Source organism: Mus musculus, chromosome 3 (genome assembly GCF_000001635.26).
Source record: "Mus musculus strain C57BL/6J chromosome 3, GRCm38.p6 C57BL/6J".
NCBI lineage: Eukaryota > Metazoa > Chordata > Mammalia > Rodentia > Muridae > Mus > Mus musculus.
In genome coordinates this window covers 41,004,101-41,027,412 of record NC_000069.6, presented here as the reverse complement: position 1 = coordinate 41,027,412, position 23,312 = coordinate 41,004,101, and the positions used below count along the sequence as shown (strand labels likewise).

Genomic DNA, 23,312 nt, shown 5'->3' with positions numbered 1-23,312 from the left:
TCAGTTGAGATTTTACTTCTTCATAATTCAGTTGAAAGTATTGCTATAGTTTGGAGATTGAGTGTTTCCAAAGGCTTGATCACCAGTGTGGTGCCTGTGGGAGCTAATGGAACCTTTAAGAGGTAGGGTTAAATGGAGAGCCTTTAGGTCATAAACCTGTCAAGGGGATTGTGGGACCCTGGCCTTCTCTTTGCTCTTTTGCTTCCTGGCTATGGGAAAAATGGCTTTGCTGTGTCATGATGTGATTGCTGCCTGTGCCCACAGCACAGGTCCTCCTCAGCCCACAGCACAGGTCCATCTCAGCCCACAGCACAGGTCCATCTCAGCCCACTGCACAGGTCCATCTCAGCCCACAGCACAGGTCCATCTCAGCCCACTGCACAGGTCCATCTCAGCCCACAGCACAGGTCCATCTCAGACTACTGCACAGGTCCATCTCAGACCACTGTACAGGCCCATCTCAGACCACAGCACAGGTCCATCTCAGACCACATCACAGGTCTATCACAAACAACACAGGTCCATCACAAACATGTTGACAGATGCGAGCACACACCTTTAATCCTGACACTTGTGAGACAGGAATAAGGTGATCTGAGTTTGAGGTCAGCTTGGGCTACATAGTAAGAAAGTTTCTTACACCCAGAACCACCACCTCCTGCTCCTCTTCCTCTTCCTCCTCTACCTCCTCCTCCTCCTCTTCCTCTTCCTCTTCCTACTCTTTCTCCTCCTCCTAATGGAAAGGTAAGTACCTCATGTAAACAGAGGATTTGCTGAGGAGAAAATAGTATGCTTAAATATAGGTAAAAAGCATCCAGTGACTATAGTGAGGAAAGAGTAGGAAAGTTAAACACCAGAAATCCAAGAGCACAGAGACTTTATTAAATGCTATGGTATGTGTATATTGTGAATCTGAAATAAAAGTAATAAGAGGTGAAGAGGGGCTGCAGAGATGGCTCAGAGGTTAAGATCATTTACTGCTCTTGCAGAGGACCTAGGTTCAGTTCCTAGTACTCACATGATGGCTCACAGCCACCTATTCCAGGTGAACAATGCCATCTTCTGGTCTACAGGGGCTCCTGAACATACACAGTACACAGAAACTCACTCACCCATACATATAAACAAAAAATAGATTAAAAAATATTGAAGACAGTGGAAAATTTTCCTAAGTGAATATAATAAACCAGAACTATTAGAGAAACATAATAGGGTAAGTATTATGTGCATAAAAATGTATGTCTGTAAATGTGTGTGACTCTAAATGCCATGGAGAATATGACAGTCAGGGTCAGTGGTTTGTAAATGGAAACTCACACAAGGAGATGGAGGTGTGGGGACAGTCTGAGGCACACAGTGAGACAAGAAAAACAGTCCTGGAGTGGTAGGACGAGCTAGAGGTCAGTGTGAGTTCATAAAGGGATTTCAAGGCAAAACACCCCAAATAAACAAAAGAAACCGGCAACAGCTACATTAGTATGTGACAAGGCATCTAGGATAAAACCTAGTGGAAACACAATATGGGTATGACCTGTATTTACATGTGGATAGGAGTTTAATTCACTATCACTGTCAATATTTATGGAGTGAGAGAGGGGATGAACAAGTTATACATGCTAATTATTAGCATGATAAAATATGCTCTTAGAAACACATTTGCCAGGCATGGTGGCACACACCTTTAATCCCAGGGCTCAGGAAGCAGAGATAGGCAGAGTTTGAGACCATCCTAGTCTACAAAGTAAGTTCCAGGACAGCCAGGGCTACACAGAGAAACCCTGTCTTGAAATCCAGAGATACTGGTCTGTAAACATGCTGTTAACAAAGGAACAGACAAACACCAAAACACAAAAACAACCTGCTCATGGAACAAAACCCATTCAAAGCAGTGGGTTGAACACCACACAGTCTATCTGCTAAGGACACTGTATCTGATAAGAGCAGTGTACTCTAAATAAGGCACTCTAAATAGGTATTGAGAAAAACACGTTTCGAGATTTCGAGTTTAAGGTGAAACCCCTAGCACTTGCTTTCATAAACTTAATCTTCCCTGGGGCCTGCAAAATGGCTCAGCAGAATAAAGTGTAAAACAGGAAAAACAATCAGACAGCAATTCGGAAATTATCTACTACCAACATGAAATAGGCTTTACCTAATTTTTTTTTTGTACTTATCGTGTATGTAGCTGCGCCTGTATATACGCCATGACACTAGAGAACAGATTAGAAGATATTGCTTGTCCTTCCACTGTGTGAGTCCTGGGGGTTAAATTCAGGTTGTCAAGCTCCACCCAGTGAGCCATCTCTGGGGCCCATGAAATAGGTTTTAATTACACAACACTGCAATGGTTTATATTTTCACCTACTTTTGAGGTAAATAATTCTTGTAAAGTTAAAGAAAAAAAAATTCTGCTAATAGGTTATCTAAATTGTTTCTTCCCAAGAGGAAAACAAAAATTCAAACTATTCTGTTCCTAAATTCTTAATATACTTTGAGAAAACCATGTAAGACAAAAAATTCTCTTAACAATACTTCTGAGGAACCTACTAAGTGTCATGAAGAATCTAGGTCCTTTCTAAGGAAATTTTCCAGGGCTCATGCCATTTACAGATCTGACACTACTCCTTTGTGAGAAAGATCTGAAATGGAAACACATCCCACTGGCATGTGCAGCCCTTGGAGAACCAGCCTGAGGTCTCTCCTGCGCCTGCTCCCTGTGGGCCTGCACTCCTTTCCTGCTCTGTGGGTGCTCACGGTTGTGTAATTATCTGTATATCAATTTCCAAATGCTTCCAATAGCAACTTAGTACTCTTCAGAAAACCTGAAGTGGCTGTGAGAAACAGTGCTGGCAACCAGGTACCTGACAGAGGGTGGTCTTGGCCCATGGTCCCTGGACTCCATCACCCACCCAACGTGATACTCTAGAGGGGGGTTTGTGGCGTGACTCGTCTTCCTCTTTCGTGGACTCTAAAGAAAAAGAAGGCAAACATTGCAATTTCTTTTAGTAGTATGAACTTCACAAGTAAATTAAAACCCTCTGACCGCAAACCAACTCACACATTTTCACACTGCAGATGGCACATTGTGAAATCACATGAAGTCACAAAACCCAAACATCTCTTACAAAAGTTACAAAGCTTAACAAGAAGGACTCTGACTTAGTTTGAGTACAGGCTAAATGAAATCAACTCAGAATAACCCACTACATCCTTATTGTCTTTAACCACATGACTCCATGAAAAGAAGGCACAGCTCAGCATAAAGACATCACTACAGTGTGGGAAACATCATTTTAAAGGGAATTGTTACATTTTAAAGACACACATGTTAGAAAGCCGCCTCTTACACTGAGGCCGTACAGTCCGAGCCTCATAGTCCTGGGTGTTTGTACACTCATGTTGTGGTTCTTGGTCCTTTGACAACAGGACAAAATCTCGGGGTTTTGTTAGCATCTTGCAGTCGGGGTGTCTGATGTGCTGTGGGAGTCCCTGCAGGGTGAATACTGGGAGAGGCAGGCACTGCGAAGGGCATTGTGCGAGCCACTGTTGCTGAAGTCATTTCTGAAAGATCAAACAGCTTCTACACTCACTTATTAATCGCGTCTGTAAAGTGACTCTTTAAATGATTTAGATGGAAAATATTTTACTTTGAAAGTGAAGACAAATCTGAAAGACTCTGGGCCCAGGAGTTTTTTAATTCAAATATTTCAAATATCTTTAAAAGAACTTTTAAAAAACCCTTGGTAGTGTTAGCTAGTTTTACAACATTCTGCTGTGTTTTTTAGTGAGCAGGTAAGATGGCTCAGCAGGTAAACATACCTTCTGCCAAGGCTGACGACCTAAGTTCTGCTGCAGAACCCGTATGGTGCAGGAGAGAACAGATTACAGCAAGTCTGTCCTTGCACCTCCACACGTACACATGCACAGACACATAAATAATACAGTTTTTAAGAGAAAGCTTATATCCCTGCTATCTTTATTTCCATTTCCTTACTGCTTTTCTTCCTCTGAGATTTCCAAGCTCTTAAGCTCAGTATTTTAATTATATATACACATACACACACACACATGTACACACACACACATATATACACACACACAAAATATTTTTCCCAATTGACTTTATATATGTGAAATCATACTTTATGTATCATGCTCTAAATTATTTGTACTTTATTCATTTGTCAAGCATGCGTTTCAGTACTGAAGAATATGTTATTATATAAATGTATCAAATCTACAGATTCTCTTACTGAAACATGTTATTTCCAATGCTTTGGCTTAATCAGCAATACTTGTACCATTGCTGGTGAACACCTCTCTTGTATTGGTAGACCTTTCGCCAGGGTTTATATGAATGGAAATGCCATCAAAGCAGATCTTTTGACCTCTCAAGATGGTCCTCACTATTCTACAGTGGGCCTCCAGCAGACACTCCCACCACCAGCCAGCAAATCAGACTTCTGCTGATTTCACATCCAAGTCAAAACCACTTTTTTCTTCAGACTTGAGCATTTTCCCATCATAGGCTCTGAATGCTGTTTGTATTTCCTGGGTAGTTACAGTGACCTTGAGCATGTTTGCACGAACCTACTTAAAATCCCCCTTCTGGGAGCTTACCACTGACTTCTACTCAGCTGTTTGTCCTGCAAGACAAGGGAGCCAGAAGATGGAGCAAGTAGCAGGGGCAAGCATGCAGGCTCTGTTTCTGTGGTCCTTGTGATTCACAAATAACAGTTTCTTCTTTCAGTCCATAAATATTATCAAGTACTTACTGTCTGCATATATCTGCATAGACTTGTGTGGGTGCAAATCTGTCAAGTCCCAACTGAACTTCCACACATGCCACTGTTCCTCCTAAGACTTCTCTCCCATTCTCCAGTCATTCTGAAGAGCCCATGAGACCGGCTTCCACTCAGAACCCTGTCAAGCAAAAGCCCATCTTTGCTTACCTGCTCCATCTATTGCCATTCTCCACTTCAATTCTAGTTTCCCAATAGCTGTCCTGCTTCCTTGGTGTGTAGTTTTTCAGGCGAGTTTTCCCTTATCTCTGAAAGTCCTGACCTTCATCTTGTGTGCAACCAGTTGGCCCTGTGTCTTTGAATGCCCAGCACAGATGCTGGGGCACGGGCGACACTTGAGCACCTCCTGCCAGCAGACTGAGTACGCTTTGAGTCCTCTGGGCTTTTTCCATTTGTTGTTTCAGCTAGAGCTGGGATTTGGAATACTTCCCAGAGGCCTGTGTGTGAATAGCTTGGTACTCAGATTGGCACTGTCGGAAATGCTGGAAACTACTACAGAAGAAGAGCTCAGTGGGAAGTCAAGCCACACAGGCAGGGGCATGCCTGCCTCTGTCCCTCCCCTTCCCACACAAGCTCCCATCCCAAATCCAAAGGCAAAAGCACCAAGTGGCCATGGACCGGATTCTTAAAAGTCTAAGCTTAAACTCCTCCCTCTTATGAGTTTCCCAGATATTTTGTCTCAGCATTAGAAAGCTGAGTCGGTTTCATTAGCCTATTAATGTTTAGTCTTATCTGTCATCTCACTAGATCCCTGAAAACAGCAGCCACAGTGAGCCTGAAAACCAGTGTCTGTCTGAGTGGCTCTCAGAGGGAATGTCAAACTTAATTCTTTTGCCAAAATAGCACAGAGTCTTGAAAATAAGAATGAACATAAACTGGAAAAACGTCAGATCAAGCACTAAAGTGAAAGCAATGCCAAACACCTAGATCAACAGCTTCCTGGGCAGTGATCTCTGATTTTGATTCCCACTCATCAGGGGTGTTTGCCCAAGGAAATAATGTCTGAAGTAACAAATAATGTAAGCCTTGGAAATCCTGAGCCTAGAACCCAATAATACGAAGTTATAAGAAACATAGATAAGTAAGAAATAAGAACATTTGTCAAAGGACAGGGGAGACGTTTAGGAATCCACCAATTAGCAGCGCTAGGACACCTAAAAACAGTGGCGGGAGCAGGTTACCAGGAAGCAGATTATGAATTCATGAGTCCACAATGAAATGTTAAGACTCGGTTACTTTCAAAGGTTGCTGGGGTACCAACTTACTGTTTTGAAATTTGATAAACTGAATCATAAGAAACAAGACTTTGTCCTACAAAAATTTAGTTTCAAATTGAACAAAGAGTGGAGTTCCCCCCACCCCTTTTTTCATGAGACAGAGTCTCACTATGTAGCTCTGGCTGGCCTGGAACTCCCTATGTAGAACAGGTTGCCTTGAGTTCAATAGAAATTTGCCTGCCTCCACCTTCCTATGCTGGACTTAAAGATATTTTGAACCAAATAATTCTGTGTAAGAAATACAAAGGAACTAGGTTACTATTAACACTTGACCAAAGCAGAGGGTTAGGACATTTTCATGAAGGACTACTGTAAAAGCCAAGCAAAGCCTGTGTCCTTAAGCCATTAGCATTCTGCAACTCGGGAAGAAGTATTTCCAGAAAGATGATGCAACTGTGAGCCTGAGTTTGAAGAACCAGAAACAAGTAGACGTGAAGGTTAGTCAAGATAAGGAAAGAACGCCAAACCACCGATGAATGAAATCAGGTGAGATTGGCACATGGCAGCCCTTATGCAACCTCCCAGGTTTTATCTGTATCTGACTATTTAAAAATCAAGTGACAAGGCCTGTTCATTACATTTACGCGCTTATATGTAGGGGTGTGCGGTATGTGCAAGTGTGGAGGTCAGAGGACAACTCAGGCTCAGTTCTCTCCTATCACAAGGACTTGAATTCATGTCACGAGGCTTGGTAGCAAGCACTTTTACACAATAAGTCATCTTGACTGCCCCACAAAAGAAAAGATTTTTTATTTCATATTTTAACTTGATTCAAGCGTTAATACTAATTTGATATACCAGTAAGGATATAGCAGTTTTATGAAGACTATGATCTATTTTTAACTCAACATTTTTCAAATTTGGATAGCCCATTCACTATAATACTTTGACATAAAATTATTAAAAATAGTTCAATTCAAGTAAGATATTTATAGCAGGCATTAAAATACTATTAAAATATGCATAATAGGGACTAGAGGGCTGGCTCAGTGGTTAAGAGAACTGGCTTCTCTTCCAGAAGACCCAGGTTCAATTCCCAGCACCTACATGGCAATTCAAAACCATCTGTAACTCCAGTCCCAAAAGATCTGACACCTTATTCTGGCCTCCATAGGCAGCAAGCACACATGTGGTACATACACATACATGCAACTCAAACACACAGACAAAATAAATAACTTAAAATATGCATATATAAATGACTAGCCTGAGAGAATAGATCAATATTAATTACTGTTAATCAAAACTATAGGTCTTATCATATACATGAATGATCATAGTATTGTTTAGAATAGAAAAAACTGGAAACAATCCAAATGTCCACTATTAATCAAAATGCTTATACATACATAGAACAAAAGGGATAAAACATTGGTCTGTATAATGACCCTCAGTTGTAAGACTGGCTATTATATGAGGGCTGCCCCATAGCCACTTATAGTATGTTCCAACTATACATTTTCTGGGAACTGAAAAAACAAAACAAAACCAACAACAACAAACAAAGAAAAGCAAAGCCACAAAGAAGCAAGTGTATAGCTGTTGTGGATTGCCCTGGTGCTGTTTGTATTCTGATGTTAATTCTCCCTCAAGAGGGGCTGCCCCGACAAGGAGTGGATCAAGTGTTCAGGTGATTCCGTGTGAACCTTCTCCTCATTTTAACTGGTCAATAAAGATGGCAGAAGCCAATCATTGGGTGAAGGATAAGGTGGGATTTCCGGGTTCCAGGAGGAAAAGGAGGAGAGAGAGAGGGAGAGGGATTCTGAAGAGGTTGTGGAGTGGATAGGAAGTAGCAGACATGTAACTCTTGGGGGGTGGGGTGGGGGTGCAATAGTTTGTAGCCTCTGCAGCCACCTAAGGAGGATGGGGCAAGATTGTCTTTGGCCAGCCATTGAGTATCTGGCTAGTTTTTAAATATAAAGGCTGCCTGGTGTTTCCCATCTGCGGCGACTCCGGTGGGCCTGAGAATGAGCACTGACTGGAGGGTTGTTAGAGGCTTGGAGAAGCTAGCCATGGGAGTTGGGTGGGACGTCATTGCCAGCACCTGGCAAGGTACAAGTGTGCATTAAAATTACATGTTACATGTAGCTGCTGCCAATGGCTGAAGGCATGTGCTGACATCACTAACAGTGGTAAGAGGGAGTGTTCAGCACAGTGGCATTGCTGAACACTGGAGGAGTTGCTGATGTGCAACTATAGCATTTGCTGAAATTCAAACGATAGCCCCAAAGTGGCTAAATTTTAATGATATGTAAACTATAGTTCAAAACAAAACAAAACAAAAAAAAAACCCACCTGCAACAACGAATCAGGCCATCTGATCTTTGGGATACCATACTACAAACCAGCTATAATTGATCCAGATTTTGCTAAAAGCTTATGAAGGAGTTAATATCTCATAAGCTAAATAGTGGTTAGCAAAATGTGATCCTAACAGCACCCGTGAGGGGAGCTTGTTAGCCATGTGCATCCTGAGATTCCACCTATAACTTACTATACCTTATATATACCTATAACTTACTATACCATATATATATATATATATATATATATATATATATATACACACACACATATATATATACACATATACCTATAACTTACTAGACCTTATATATACCTATAACTTACTATACCTTATACATATACCTATAACTTACTATACCTTATATATATATATACCTATAATTACTATACCTTATATATAACTTACTGAACCTGGAGTGTGATCAGGAGCCCTGTTTCAACAAGTTTCCCAGTGAATAATCTAATGCTTGCTAAATTTAAGGACCACTGAGTCTACTTTTCTCCAAGTTGAGTTTTTCCACATTTTATCCCTGCCAAATCAAAGCACAGTCCAGTGTGATGCCTTCCCACACTGTGCTGCCCATAGGAGCTGCCTTGTAGAACAGCAACACATTCATGACAGACAGAAACTTCAATGGCTCTTTGTGTGTCTGTTTGTTTTTAAATCAATAAAGATGTCACGAAAGCCAAGTTCAGCAAATGACAGAATGTAAATATTTTCGGCTTTTTTGGTCAGAAGAAACAAGTCTGTTTAAACAACTCAGGCTTTGCCTCTGTGGCATGAAAATAGCCGTTAGTCCTAATAATGGAAGGAATGACCAACTAACTGGTCCACAAGGTCCACAGGTCAGAATATGCTGACCACAGGCTGAACTAGAACAGGAAGGAACAACAAGGACTTGGACTTTGCTTGTTAAAGACAAAAGTTGCTAGGTGGTAGTGGCTCACACCTTTAATCCCAAGCAGGTGGAGCTCTGAGTTTGAGACCAGCCTTGTTTACAGATCAAGATTCAGGACAACAAGGGCTACACAGAGAGACAGACCCCATCTCAAAGAAACAAAAAACAAACAAAAAGTTGTGACTATACTCCATTACTTCAATAACGTAAAGGGCAACATGAACACAGTAAAAAAGAGACAGCATGGGGACCCAGTAGGACTTGTAGGGTAGAAAACCAGTTGCTGAGACTAAAACCTGAAGTGGTACCCTAAAGAAGAAAGGACTGGGTGGGGGGAGGGTAGGTGGCACAGCATAACATGGAGTTGAGCTCAGAGCAGGGCATTAGTAAGGAACAGCTCTTTTAAAACAGCCTGATTTACACATAATTGGAGTCTGCAAAGAAAGGAACAGAGAAAACTATTAAAGTTTCACTTGTTCTTTTGAGACAGGGTATTGTTATGTAGCCCACTCCAGCCTGAAACTGGTGACCAGCTGCATTAGCATCCTGAGTGCCTGGGCGCCAGCATGCTTATCACAGTGACTTACAATAATGGAAGTTTCCTGAAATTTATTTAAAAATATAGAATTATGTAAAAAATAAAATTAATGACCAGCATTTGGAAGCAAAAGTAGGCAGGTCTCTGTAGAATGGTCTACATAGCAAGTTCCAGGCCAGGCAAAAAAAAAAAAAAAAAAAAAAAGAAAGAAAGAAAAAGAAAAAAAAGAAAGAAAAACAACAGTAAAAAACGTAGTAGAAGTTCAAAAGTTCAAGAAGTAAATAAAGGAAAACTATGGCACCTATAGTTAAATGTCCTTAAATGGGTGATAAAAATCAATTAAAACAAAAACAAAAACAAAAAAAACCAAGCACAATCAACAGAAACTGTCCCATCGCAGAGAAAAACAATTAGAAAACATTTGCAGAGCCCCCAGTAACTCCTAAGAAGCAATCATGATGACTTCTTTCTAGGAAAGCTAAAGAGAAAGAATATTGTCTGTACTGAACAAGTGACCTAATTTCTGTGTCCAAAACCATGGAAGGCAGAAAGAAGTGGCACAATGGTTTAATGTGCTAAAAGGAAGACGTGCTAACCCAGAATTCTATAGCAGTGACTGGAAGTGTCCACAGAGAAGGGAGAACTAAGAGATATTGCCGAATGCACTAAGAGAGTTGCTAAAGAAAGGACGTTGGTAAACCAGGCAAGGATATCAGAAGGAAACTCAACCACCAGAAATGGAGAGAGAGCAAAAGAAATGTGTGGACAGACATAATGTTCTGTGCTCTGTTTAAGCTCTCTAAAGCACCTTTAATAGATGTTCACTACCCAGTGGGCATTTAATTGTACGAAGATGTAAAAGTAAGACTACTGTGCAAAGGAATCCATGGGAAGGGTGGAGAGATGGCTCAGCAGTTAAGGGCACTTGCTGCTTTTGTGAGCACCAGGTTCCACTCTCAGCAGCCACATGGGTGGCTCCAAAAGATCTCATGTTCTCTGCCACCAACAGGCTGCAGCACAACTTGTGCACACACACATGCAGGGGAAACACTCTCACACACACAATTCTTTTAAAAAGATAAATCTAAACAATAGGGGGAGAGTGAGATGGCTTGATGTGTAAATGTATTTGCTGTTCAAACCTGACAACCGAAGTTCAACCCCTGGAATCCATAAACAAAAACAAAACCCAGTTATCAGCACTGCTAAGATGAAATGGATAGAGACCAAAAAGCTGTCTAGAAGATGGGAGGTCAACTAACCTGCAGCTCAGAGGATGGCAGAAGCAAGGGAGATACTTTGTCTCAAAGGGAGGTGAAGAGAACCAATTCCCCAAATGTTGCAATTTGACTAACCTCCCTGGTGCATCACGGCATCCATGTGACTATAAACACACATTGCACATCTCTCTCTTCTCCCTGTCTGTCTGTCTGTCTCTCTCTCCCTCCCTCTCCCGATTTCTCTCCCTCTCCGTCTCTCTCTCTCTCTCACACACACACACACATAAACACACATATACACAGAGAGACAGAGAAAGACAGGGAGGAAGAGAGAGGGGGTAGTGGTGGGGAAACAGAACAAATGAAGGAGAAGTTTTTAAACAATCTCATGCAATAGTAAAATACAGACTGTCCATGACCTATAAAAAGTTATGTTTCACAAATCCTAGAGCAACCACTAAAATCATTAAATACACACACACATATGTCTAAATTCAAAGTAAAAAGTAACACGGTCCCCAGCACTCAGGAGGCAGAGGCAAGTTGATTTCTGAGTTTGAGACCAGCCTGGTCTACAGGACAGCCAGGGCTATACAGAGAAACCCTACTTTGAACAATGACTATACCAACTAATGTAATAAACATTACCCAACTACACAATATAGCAACTTTACTTCAAATATGATGATACAGGAAGTAAAGGTAGAAAAAGATATATCACACACCATAAAAATAATCAATAGAAGCATGGAGTAGCTTAACTAAAATCAAACTAAATTATACAAAATAAGACTGGGATAAAAAACAGAAAAACTTTCAATTGCTTGGAAATTAAATAACACATTCCTAAGTAGAGATGAAAGCTGAAATCTTAAATTATTCTAGAAATCATTACAAATGAACATTAGTACACTGTATCAACATTTGTGGACTGCAGCTAATGTAGTATAGGGAAGAAAATAACAGGATTAAATGCTTTTATTAGCAAAGAAAGTCTCCATTCGTTAATTTAAACTTCTCCCTCATAAAAAAAAAGTCTTATGAAAACACTCAAACTAAGGAATTTAAAAAAAAAACACTGAAATACTTGATAGGTCAAAAATACTTTTAATTATGAAACATTAGGAACTGAATGAAAATGAAAGCATATTTAAAGTTTGCGAAAAGCATTCTTCTTAAAAGGAAACCCGCAGCACCGAGTGCACTCAGAATCAAACTCAGTCACACCACGCCCAGTCCAACACATGCCACAGGAGAGCCAAGCAAGCCACAGCAGGGCAGAGGGAAGGGAGCAAGCCAGAAACGAGAGCAGAATAACCCAGGAAAAATGAAAAAGATGACATTAAGAAGTAACAGGATGCAAAGGAGACACCTGCCTCCTGGGACAGGAGCTACGGCTCAGCTGGGCAGGGGAGAGGCCTCTGTTCATTCCCCACAATGCAAAGCATCAGGAATTCCTTAACCAGCACCGTGGTGCACGCCTGTAGTCTCAGCTTCTTCAGGGTTTAGCTTTAGCAAGGGACGACTGCTCAGGCTGGAGAGTTCAAGCTAAAGCTGGACAAGACAGTGAGAATCCCATCTCACAATAAATAGCAGTCACAATTGTGTGGGCACAAGTTTTAGTGTCAAGCAAATCACCCCTCTATATCAAACTTGTGGGAATAGGACAACAGGTTAAAGGTGACCACAGGGACCCAACTTGCAAAATATAGAAGACGGAACCTTCCTAGAACAAGCACCCTCACTTCTCCAATAATGTCCTGTAAGGGACAGCAGGCTTTACCACTACACATAGCACGAACTTCTCAACTGGAGAGTCTTAGTGTTTGCAGCTTACATGAACACTTATTAAGGGAATGCCCCTGGGGCCAGAGACAGTTCAAAAGTACTTGCTGCACAAGCACGAGGGCCCAGCCAGCACCCATGTAAATGTTATCCAGGTGTGAAACTTGCCTGTCACTCCAGTGCCCACTCCAAAGGTGGAGACAGAACAGTCACTTTTTAAAACATCTTCAAGAAAAAAAAAAAAAAGTCATCCTGAGTGAGGTAACCCAGACCCAGAAAGACAAACATGGTATGTACTCACTTCGAAGTGGACATCATCTGTAAAGTAAAGGACAACCATGCTACAGTCCGCAGGCCCAGAGTGGCTAAGTAACAAGGAGGGCTTAAGAGAAAGATACAAGAATCTCCCTGGCAGGGGGAAATGGAATAGATTTCACCTGTGGGCTGGGGTGGGTGGAGTTGGGAACAGGAGGAATCATTTTGGGGGGAGAGGTAGATGGGAATACTGGGAGAAACGGCTGGAATTGGGGGCATTTCGGGGTCAAGGTAGAAACCTAGTGCAATTGAACTTCTTGAAATCTAATTAATTAATTAATTAATTAATTAATTAATTAATTAGAGTGACCCTAATAAAGACTCCTAGTAATGGGGGATAGGGAGCCTGAGCCTGAGCCTGACCATCTTTAACAAGGCAAGGCTCAAGTGGAGGAATCGGGACACCAAACCAGCTATAAAACCTCTGACCTACAGTTTGTCATGCCTGCAGAGTGTTCTGAGGCCAGAGCCAAGCATAATTGTCATCGGACAGACTTCATCCAGCAAGTGATAGGAGCAGATGCAGATTCCTAGACAAATATTAGGTGAGCTCTAGAAGTCGTGTGGAGGAGCCAGATGGGTCACAGACACCTTAAGAACACGGCTCCATATGTATCAAAAGATGGTCTAGTCGGCCATCACTGCAAAGAGAGGCCCATTGGACTTGCAAACTTTATATGCCCCAGTACAGGGGAACGCCAGGGCCAAAAAGGGGGAGTGGGTGGGTAGGGGATTGGGGGGGTGGGTATGGGGGACCTTTGGGATAGCATTGGAAATGTAAACGAGGAAAATACCTAATTAAAAAAAAAAAAAAAAGAACACGGCTCACAGAATCAACTGACTGGGATTCAGGAAGGATTACAGAGATCAGAGAGCCTGAAGGGGTCTGACCTAGGTCCTCTGCATATATGTTATGTTAGTTTGGTGTTCTTGTGGGGCTCCTAACAGTGGGAGTTGGGGCTGTCTCTGTCTCTTGCCTACTTGTGGGACCTTTGTCCTCCTACTGGCTTTTCTTGCCCAGCCTTGATGTGATAATATGTGCACGGTCTTTATTGTAGCTTGTTATGCCATGTTTAGTTGATGTCCCCTCTTGTCTGAGGGGAGGTGGGGGGTGGATCTGGGTGAGAGGAAAGGTGGGGATGAGAGAATGGGAGGAGAGGAGGGGGGAGAAACTGCAGTCAGGATATAATATATGAGAGAAAAATAAAAGCTAAATGGCTCAGCCCTTAAGAGCACTGCTGCTCTTCCAGAGGATCCAGGTTCAATTTCCAGCACCCACATGGCAGCTTACAACTGTCTTTAACTCCAGCTCCAGGGGATCTGGCTCTTTCATACAGATACAAAACATGCAAAACACCAATGCATATAAAATAAAAATAAAGCATTTGAAAAAAGAAGGCAAGAGATAAAGAAATCAATCACACCTGCCTGGAACTGTCAGATTCCATTTAGGACTATTACCTGCATTTGATTAAATTTCACAGTGTGCTCTAAGGACTGAGAATTTTGTCTTAAGAAGAGAAATATTTCCAAAACACTGAAAAATCATTATCAGATGCACTAAGAACTAACCACTTTGAGCAAGCATGTATCGCTGAGCCCTGTGCGGTGCTGGTGTGGCAACAGATACGGACCCGGTCACGGTCACTATGGGACTACCTGCCCATTGATGCAGAGTAAGAGCAATCCATACACACCTCCTACTTTACTACAAGACTGCCTTCTCCCAGGTTGCTTATAGTCTGTATTTTTGAATCTCTAAAATGTTCAGAAGTTCGATATAGATATAGCTTCCGTTTTTAAATTCTAGTATTTCTCAATAGCTAAGGAATCCTTTAAGACAATGGAGAGCTGCTTAAAGTGTACAGAGACACAAAGCCAGGTGCACAGACCTTGCCAGGACTATGAAGGTGCTGCAGGGACTTCTTGGTTTGGTTCAAAAGGAAGTTCAGGTGTTAGGTTTTCAAACTGCTCCTGACTAATGAGATTTACCTTCTTAAAGTTCTCAACCTCTTGCTGAAGTAGAATTGGGGAATCTAATTCCAAATCTGGTTAAAAACTGACCAACAGATAACAATTGATACCAACCTCAAAACAACTGAGCTTTAGAACAGGGTTTGACTCTACCTTAATAAAGATGTTCTATAAAGGAATCTAGCATTATATTTAACAATATTAAAAGCTTGAGAGGTGTAGATAACCCTAAGTATTTATAACTAAAAACTTTGTAAGAGCATACATACTCACATACTCATCATCAGCTATTTATGGGTATTTATAGACAGGAATGCTGGGCATTACTGAATTTATATAGCTTGGTGGTGTGGATATACTTGGCTCAGGGAGAGGCACTATTAGGGCACTCCTATAGCCTTATAGGAGTAGGTGTGCCCTTCTTAGCGGAAGTCTGTCACTGTGGGAGTGGGCTTTGAGACCCTCCTCCTAGCCACGTGGGAGCCAGTGTTCTCCTGTTGGCCTTTGAGACAAGATGTAGAAATCTCAGCTCCTTCAGCATCATACAAGCCTGAACACTGCCGTGCCATGATGATAATGGACTGAAGCTCAGAACAGTAAGCTAGCCTCAAATTAAATGTTGTCCTTTATAAAAGTTGTCTTGGTCATAGTGTCTCTTTACAGCAGTGAAACCCTAACTAAGACTCATAGTAATCTAAACACACCTGGCCCTTAAGAGACAGTCACAGTAAGAAACAGTCAGTGAGGAACAATTTCTTTCCCCCTCTTTTTCCTTCCTTTTATGGTATTGAGATTAACCACAGAGCATCGCATATACTAGATACATTACGCAAGCCCTCTACCACAGGCTGCAACTAGAGACCCCTCCCCGATTTTTCCCCAGTACTAGGGATTGAATCCCAGTGCCTCATACATAGTAAGCTAACTCCCCTAGACCTTAGTAAAGGCTTTGGAAGTAGAAATTTGGCCTAAAGTAAGGAGCTGATATAATTTCTTAGGATGCCCTTTAAATATATTTCTAATTCTTGGAGACATTCCTCATATGTGTACCATGAAATATATTATCCAACCCCTCTGCATCTCCCCCACATTTCAAAGTCCCCAACACATTCACCTTCCAAATGTGAACAAGATCATCTGCAACACAAGCAGGATTTAGTGATCATGCCAGTTGGTAATAACTAATGATTGAAGATGTGACATTCTGTGGCTAGTCAACGCAAATTTCTACAGCTGTTGTCTAATGATGCTTTTAATTCGCTTCCATCGGACAAACACTTAAGGCTTCTTTGGATATTGTCCGCTTGGATGAGATGCAGGTGTTGTTTGGTTAGCCTTCCAGTAGTAGATTGTAACCAGTCTAGATCTTTTTCTCCCTTCCAGAATGAATGACCTTTGCCCCTAGCAATGCTGCCCAAGGTTACAGATGACTGCAGTGGACATGTGCAAGATAATGTAGCAGGAGGAGCCTGTGGGGCAGAGGCAGGGAGGGGCCCATTCTTCCTTCCTGTCCGTGGAGCTTCCGAGGGGGTTTTAGAAACAAGTCTCCAGCCTATCCAGATATCCTCACTCACCATTTGCAACCCATCACTAGAGAATGAAGCAAAAACTTTCTCCTGGTTCCTTATCAGGCCTTTAATCACCCATGTTGCACACGCATTTTCTCATTTACTTTATTATTTTCTAATAAGTGTGGTGCCTTTTCTAAGTGTCTTGTGTCTGCTTCCAATTCCTATTTAGAATGTTTCCCCCATCGTGTAAATTCTCATCCTTTAAGGACTGTTTTTGTTCTGTCTCTCCTATGATATCTTTCTAGTGATCTTGAATCTTCTATCAAATGCCACTCTCATTATTTCACCTGACAATCACTGATGATAAATAGAACTGTGTAAGTACCTCTCAGAGAGACCACTAGCCCCCTCAAAGCTCCTTTCATGCCTCTACCTATCCTGTTTTCGGCTTCTCCTTCCCCAATAGCCAGGGTGCTGGTTTCATCACCATAGATTCTGGTTTGTCATGCAGGACTGTGTGGCTCACTTGTGTGTGTGTGATAGAAACAGTTTACAAATCAGCAAGCTATATGCACAAGGCCAAAGTCTGCTCTCATCAGTAACTGGCACACAAGCTCTCTTCATTAGTTGGAACACAGGCACACACATTTGCTTAGTGGGGGAGCTTCATCAGTGAGCAGTTGCCATAGATAACACATGGCACTCGCTTACTTCCATCCTGTTCTACTCTACTCCTTACTGTAGAGTACGGAGTCCTCTCTGCTACTACAACTAAGTTGCTAGGTTTTTTTGTTTTGTTTTTTTAGTATGTTTCTTAAGAACTCCCTTTTTATGAACAGGGATACCAATTTTTGTTGGGTATTTTCTTGTAGGAGGCACTGTGAATTCAGTATGCTCCTCCTTAGTTTTAAGAAAAAGAGGCCTCTTTCTTAGGCTGCCATCTGCATCTCATCAGCAGTGTAGTAGAGGTCCTAGCCCTCTACCTCAGCAGCAACACTTGCTATCACCAGCTCTTAAAATCTAGCCACTCTGACAAAGAAACCGGCATACAGCGATGGAGGATGGAGCATGGGTGACAACAGTCCATGTAGGTTCATAATTGTAACAAATGTTCCACTGTGGTGAAGGGACTGATCATGGAGGTGGCTATGTATATATGGGTGACGGAGTGTGTAGAAAATCTGACTTCTGCTCACTTTGCTGTGAATCCAGAACTGCGCTTAAGAAATAGGTAAAAGTTCAAAGCCATTCCGACAAACAGTAACTATGGGCTTATGTAGCCCAGACTGGCTTTGGACATGCACTCCCCCTCCCCCTTAGCTCCCTCCATGAAGGGATGGGAGACATAAGCCAACATTCCCAACGCTTTGTCGGGGGCGGGGGAGGGGGGCGGCTGGTGAGTATTTGCTTTATTCCCAGACTACCCTCAAGCTTAGGACGGCCAAGGCTGGATGAAACTCTCAACCTTCCTGTCTTTCGCTCCAGTCATCTTACTTCCTGAAAGTTCCAGTGGTTTATAAATATTAAAGTTATGTCTTTGTTTTCTCTTTTAAAAAAACTGAATGCTCTTTGTTAATTTTTATATTATGTATCTTATATTGTTTACATATATATATTGAAATTTTATGTACTAGTAGATGTATGTAGATTTAAAGGTTAAAACTTTTGGAGTTAACCCCATGATTATAAAATGTCCATTTTTATATATTCAAAAGCTATCTCTACTATGTATGTATTTTATTATGATGTATGTGATGTGTTTGGGTGTCCATGAGCCAGCTCTCTCCTTCCACCCTTGTGTAGCTCCTGGGGACTAAATCAGGTTGTCAGGCTTGTTACGAAGTTAGCCATCTCACTAGCAGTTCTTTTTATCATGAAAATCTGCTCCTTTCTGTTGACAGCTTCTTTTGCTGTGCAGAGAAAATATCACCTACAAACACAGACTGCATATAGAATTGGAGAAGTCTCCAACCAGATATACTTCAGATAGGACTGAAATCCAAAATTAAAAAAAAAAACCTGCAAAAATTAAATACTAAGGAAATAAAACTGCCAGTCGACAACAGATTTAACAGGCAGTTTTCAAAGGAAGAAACACAGGAGCTGGAGAGATGGCTCAGCAGTTAAGAGCACTGACTGTTTTTCCAAAGGACCCAGGTTCAATTCCCAGCACCCACATGGCAGATCACAAAATTTTGTAACTCCAGTTTAAGGAGATCTGACACCCTCAAACAGACATACACATAGGCAAAACAACAATGCACATAAAAATAAAGAAGAGCCAGGTGGTGGTGGCACACATCTTTAATCCCAGCACTGGCTGTCATTAGGAAAACCAATAAGAGGATGTGTGGAAAGAGGAACTCTTCTTATTCACTGTTGGGAGAGTACAAATTAATAGATGTTGTAATAATCAGATTGGAGGTTTGTCAAAATGTTAAAAGAGTAGTTCTGCTACCCTATTAGAACAACCTAGCTCGCCCATTCCTGGGCGTATGCCTTGAGAACTGTACACTCTGTTACAGAGATATCTACACATCCATGTTTAATGGTGCTCCGTGTATAGCAAGGAATGGAACCAGATTAGATGTGTGTCAAGATAGATGAGCAGATAAGGAAAACTGCCACATATATAAAGTAGAATAATATTCAGTTCTATAAAAAAAATGAAGACACAAAATTTACAGGAAAATAGATGGAACTGAAAATTTTCAGTATTACATGGCATAAACCAAACTCGGGGCGGGGGGTTGGGGTGGGGAGGAACCTACATGTTCTCCCTCATATGGATGCTAACTTATGATGTACATATATAAACAGTTGTAGGTGTGGGCATAGTACACCATTTAGAAAGGAGATCAAGAGAGGGCAGTATTGGGTGATGAGGAAGCAAAGGGGCATGAGCTGTGAAATAGGATATAAAGCTTATTGGGGTTTTTCCTAGTTTCATCTCCATAATTTTTCTATGTGGCCATGAAGTCCATAAAAATGCAAGTGATAGTCATTCTAACTGTGGGCGAGTTCTCTGACATGTACAGTTTGGGACTAGGTATTTGTTAGCATAGCTACTTTAATTGGTTATGTGACATTTTCACTTGGGGGTTCACTGTGATAAAGTGATCACATTTCAGCCCTTTGGTTATCAATAGTAGCCCTGGCTTTGCGTTCAGTTCTGCACACACTTAAGAGTTACACTTACCCTTGCTCTTCCCTCTTTCCCATGTTCCTGAGTTTTGTCCAGAACCATGTTTATCTGTCCTTTTTCCTTTAGTATTTTCTTTAAGATCTGCTATAAATAAAAACTTCCCAGATTTTGTTTGATCATAGTGTTATTTTAGATCTAGTTTAGCCTACTAGTTTAGGGAGCTGTGTTTGTTAATTAATTGGTAAAGCTATTTACCCATTTTAAGAGCAAGATGGAGGGAATGTGCCAGCAGGGATTCTGGACTCTCATCACCCTACCCTTTAATGCTCTTCTTGTAGTTAACCCATCACTGGCCATTTGTGTCCTTTGGCTAACAGTAACCATCATGCTGGCAGAGCTGATGTTGAAGTGCTGAAATAAGATTGTAGTTAACTGACTCACATTCAAACTATTTTAGATTTTCTTTTAAGTAGCTATACTTGGAGATAAATTTTATATGTTTAAACTTAAACACTCAAGGAATAACACTATATAGTGTTATTCCATATACATATATATGATGGCTACACAATCTAAATTTTGAAGCACTCATCAACATCTTCAAGAATTCTTGAAAATTCTAGTCATGGTGGCATGTCCAAATTATTCCCAGCACTCAAGAAAGTAAGACGGTGGCAAGTTTGGGAGCCTGGGCCATGAGATAAGACACATTATGTAAAAGACAGAGAGAGACGAGGTGGAAAGAAGACCATAGTAGTATGGTTTTGCCAAAATTAGTAATTTATTTTTAAGGGATGCATCTACTACTTCCCAAGCCTGAGCTACAAGAGGTGACTGTAGGATTATAGCAATGGAGTAGCAGTTAGGAGCACATACTGTTCTTTCAGAACTGGGCTTGGCTCCCAGCTTTCATTCAGTGGGCTCCTGCATGCACACGGTACATGCAAATTCATGGAGGGACAAACCTACAGAAAAATCACTCTTTAAGGGAAAAGAAGTAAAGGTGATAACTGTTTCCCTTCTCATTCTCCCCCAGGACAGCCGTGGTATGCCGCCAGTCAAACTGGTGCAGTTCTGGAGAAACACTCAGGTGAGCTAAACTAAACCCACTCCCTCCACCTGCTGCAAAGAAGACTTAACAAAGCTAAGCCCGATTAGGTGGCTGCTCAATCTTTACTCTCAGAGTTCTCTTTCAGCTTCGTGAGCAGTAAGACCCGCTGCCTCCTCAGTGCTACTGCTTTTATTGAAAACTTGAGGGCACCGTGGCATTTGCTTTAGATGCGTGATGGTGGATGAAGGCACTATAGCGCTGATCAAACCTCAGGAGCCGACCCTCTGCAAGCATTCTTTTCCTCATTTGGACTTGGAGGAAGCAGCTCCTTTTGGATCCCAAAGCATGCAAGTTTTGCTACAAGAGGCCTCTCTGTTCTTTAAAGAATGAATATACTTTCAGTGTTTGGTCACTTCTAGACCCAGCAGAAGTATTTAAGGGAAATGCAGGCCCAAATTCCTGCTTTATTCCTCCAATTTTTCTTTTGTCTTTTCTTCTAGATTTTGGCATGTTCTGTCTTGTTAGCTCTTCAGTTTCTTCTAATCAGTTTCTTTATTGGGGGCTGGAGAGAAGGCTCAGCGGTTAAGAGCACAACAGTGTGCTCACATACATGAAATAAATCTTTTTAAAAAGAAAAAAAAAAAGAAAAGAAAAAGTACACCGTAGCTCTCTTCAGACACACCAAAAAAGGGCATCAAACCCCATTACAGATGGTTGTGAGCCACCATGTGGTTGCTGGGAATTGAACTTAGGACCTCAGGAAGAGCAGTCAGTCCTCTTAACCGCTGAGCCACCCCTCCAGCCGTAATCAATTTCTTGAAGTTCTACTTTTCTAAGTGTGCTCAGCAGGACAGGATGGGATGTCCATTAACGGAATGCACAACCAAGCCCATTTTTGTATTTGTTCTTCTTTACACATCTATATTGTGGTCTATCAAAAAGGGAACGAGGGTAGTCGGGCAGGACAGTGCACACCTGGTATCCTAGCAAGCAGCAACTTCTAATGGGAATCTTAATTTCAAGGCTAGCCTGGGCTACAGAATGAGATTGTGTCAGAAGGAAGAATAAAAGGAGAGAAATGGAGAGAAAGAAAAGGGTAGAAAGGAAGATGAAAAGAGACAAGGGGGGAGGAAAAAGGAGTTACCCTGGGGTTTAGCTCAGTAGTAGAGAGCACAGACTTTGATGCTCAGCCCTTCACCCCAACCCACCCCCCCCCAAAAAAAGAAGAAAAAGAGGAAGAAACAATAAGCTATCAATAAGAGCATTTCCTGGGCTACTGTGTGATGTGACCTGGGTTTGCCAGCTAGAGGATGAAAAGGAACTTGGTAAGTAAGCACCCATGAAGGCACTAAGGGAAATAGCATGTGCAGGAGACTGCTTGAACCGCCTGTGCCCATTTCTGTGCTCATGGAGAGAAAGGAAGGTGGACGAGGAAAAAGGCAGAGGAAAGCATATCAAAGATAGGGTGGAAAATAAGCAAACAAACCCTAAACTATGTTCTTGTACAAAGCCTTGCCTGAAAACCAGTACCACCCCTGGGACTTTGCAGGAAATTTCCTTATTCCCTAGGCTGAAAAGAGACCTGGAACACAAGAGAGCAAGAGAATGAATGCAAAGAACCTATCAGATAAAGGTTATGAGAAGATGCGTGGCAGGGAAATGGACAGGAAAGACCAGCACCTGAATAAAACAAGAAGCACAAGAAAGAGAATGACCTAGGTTTCCCTTTTCGTGGTAAACACAATGAAACTGAGATACTTACAGAACACCAGCCACACACTTGGGAACTTAGCAGGTTACTGGTTGTGTACTAGTACAGTCCCACAGAGATGCTAGGGAGTTTTTCTATAAGCCAAGTTATTAGCAAAGTAATCCAAGCAAGCCAAGTTCAGTCTCCTCATCCTGCAAGAGAGGAGAGGAAATCTCTGAGAGAAGTCCTCTGATCACTATACATGTGCTGTATGCATGTGCGTGAGCATGTACCACACACACACACACACACACACACACACACACACACACACACACAAACACACACACACTTGCTCAAAAAGTATGGTGGTTTGAATAACAATGGCCCCTGGAATCATGTGTTTAAATGCATAGCCAATAGGAAGTGGCACTATTAGGAGGCATGGCCTTGTTGGAGTAGATGTGGCTTTGTTGGAGAAGTGCTGTCACTGTGGGGACAGGCTTTGAGGTCTCCCATGCTCAAGCCACAGCCCAGTGTGGCACACAGTCTCTTCCTGCTGCCTTCAGATTAAGATCTAGAACTCTCAGGCCTAGAGAGATGGCTCAATGGTTAAGAGCACTGACTGTTCTTCCAGAGGTTCTGGGTTCAATTCCCAGCAATCACATGGTAACTTACAACCATCTGTAATGAGGTCTGATGCCCTCCTCTGGTGTGTCTGAAGAGAGCAATAGTGTACTCATACATAAAATAAATAAATCTTTAAAAAAAATCTAGAACTCTCAGCACCTTCTCTAG

At 41.7% G+C, this 23,312-nt stretch overlaps 1 protein-coding gene and 1 long non-coding RNA gene across 12 annotated transcripts in view; one reads left to right on the top strand and one right to left on the bottom strand.

Annotated features, from left to right (window-relative positions):
• The window catches only part of Larp1b (La ribonucleoprotein domain family, member 1B), a 90,438-nt gene that overhangs the window by 12,795 nt on the left and 54,331 nt on the right, over nt 1-23,312 (bottom strand). For all 11 annotated transcript variants that reach the window (XM_017319520.2, XM_030252542.1, XM_017319521.2 and 8 more), the window contains one exon: nt 2,862-2,968. In XM_017319520.2, coding sequence (XP_017175009.1) covers nt 2,862-2,968 — 107 coding nt within the window. The remainder of the gene's footprint in view (nt 1-2,861; nt 2,969-23,312) is intronic.
• On the top strand, nt 717-21,916 carry Gm42437. The gene is made up of 3 exons (XR_003954469.1): nt 717-744; nt 20,810-20,863; nt 20,970-21,916. It is a non-coding gene; the product is annotated as a predicted gene 42437 (long non-coding RNA).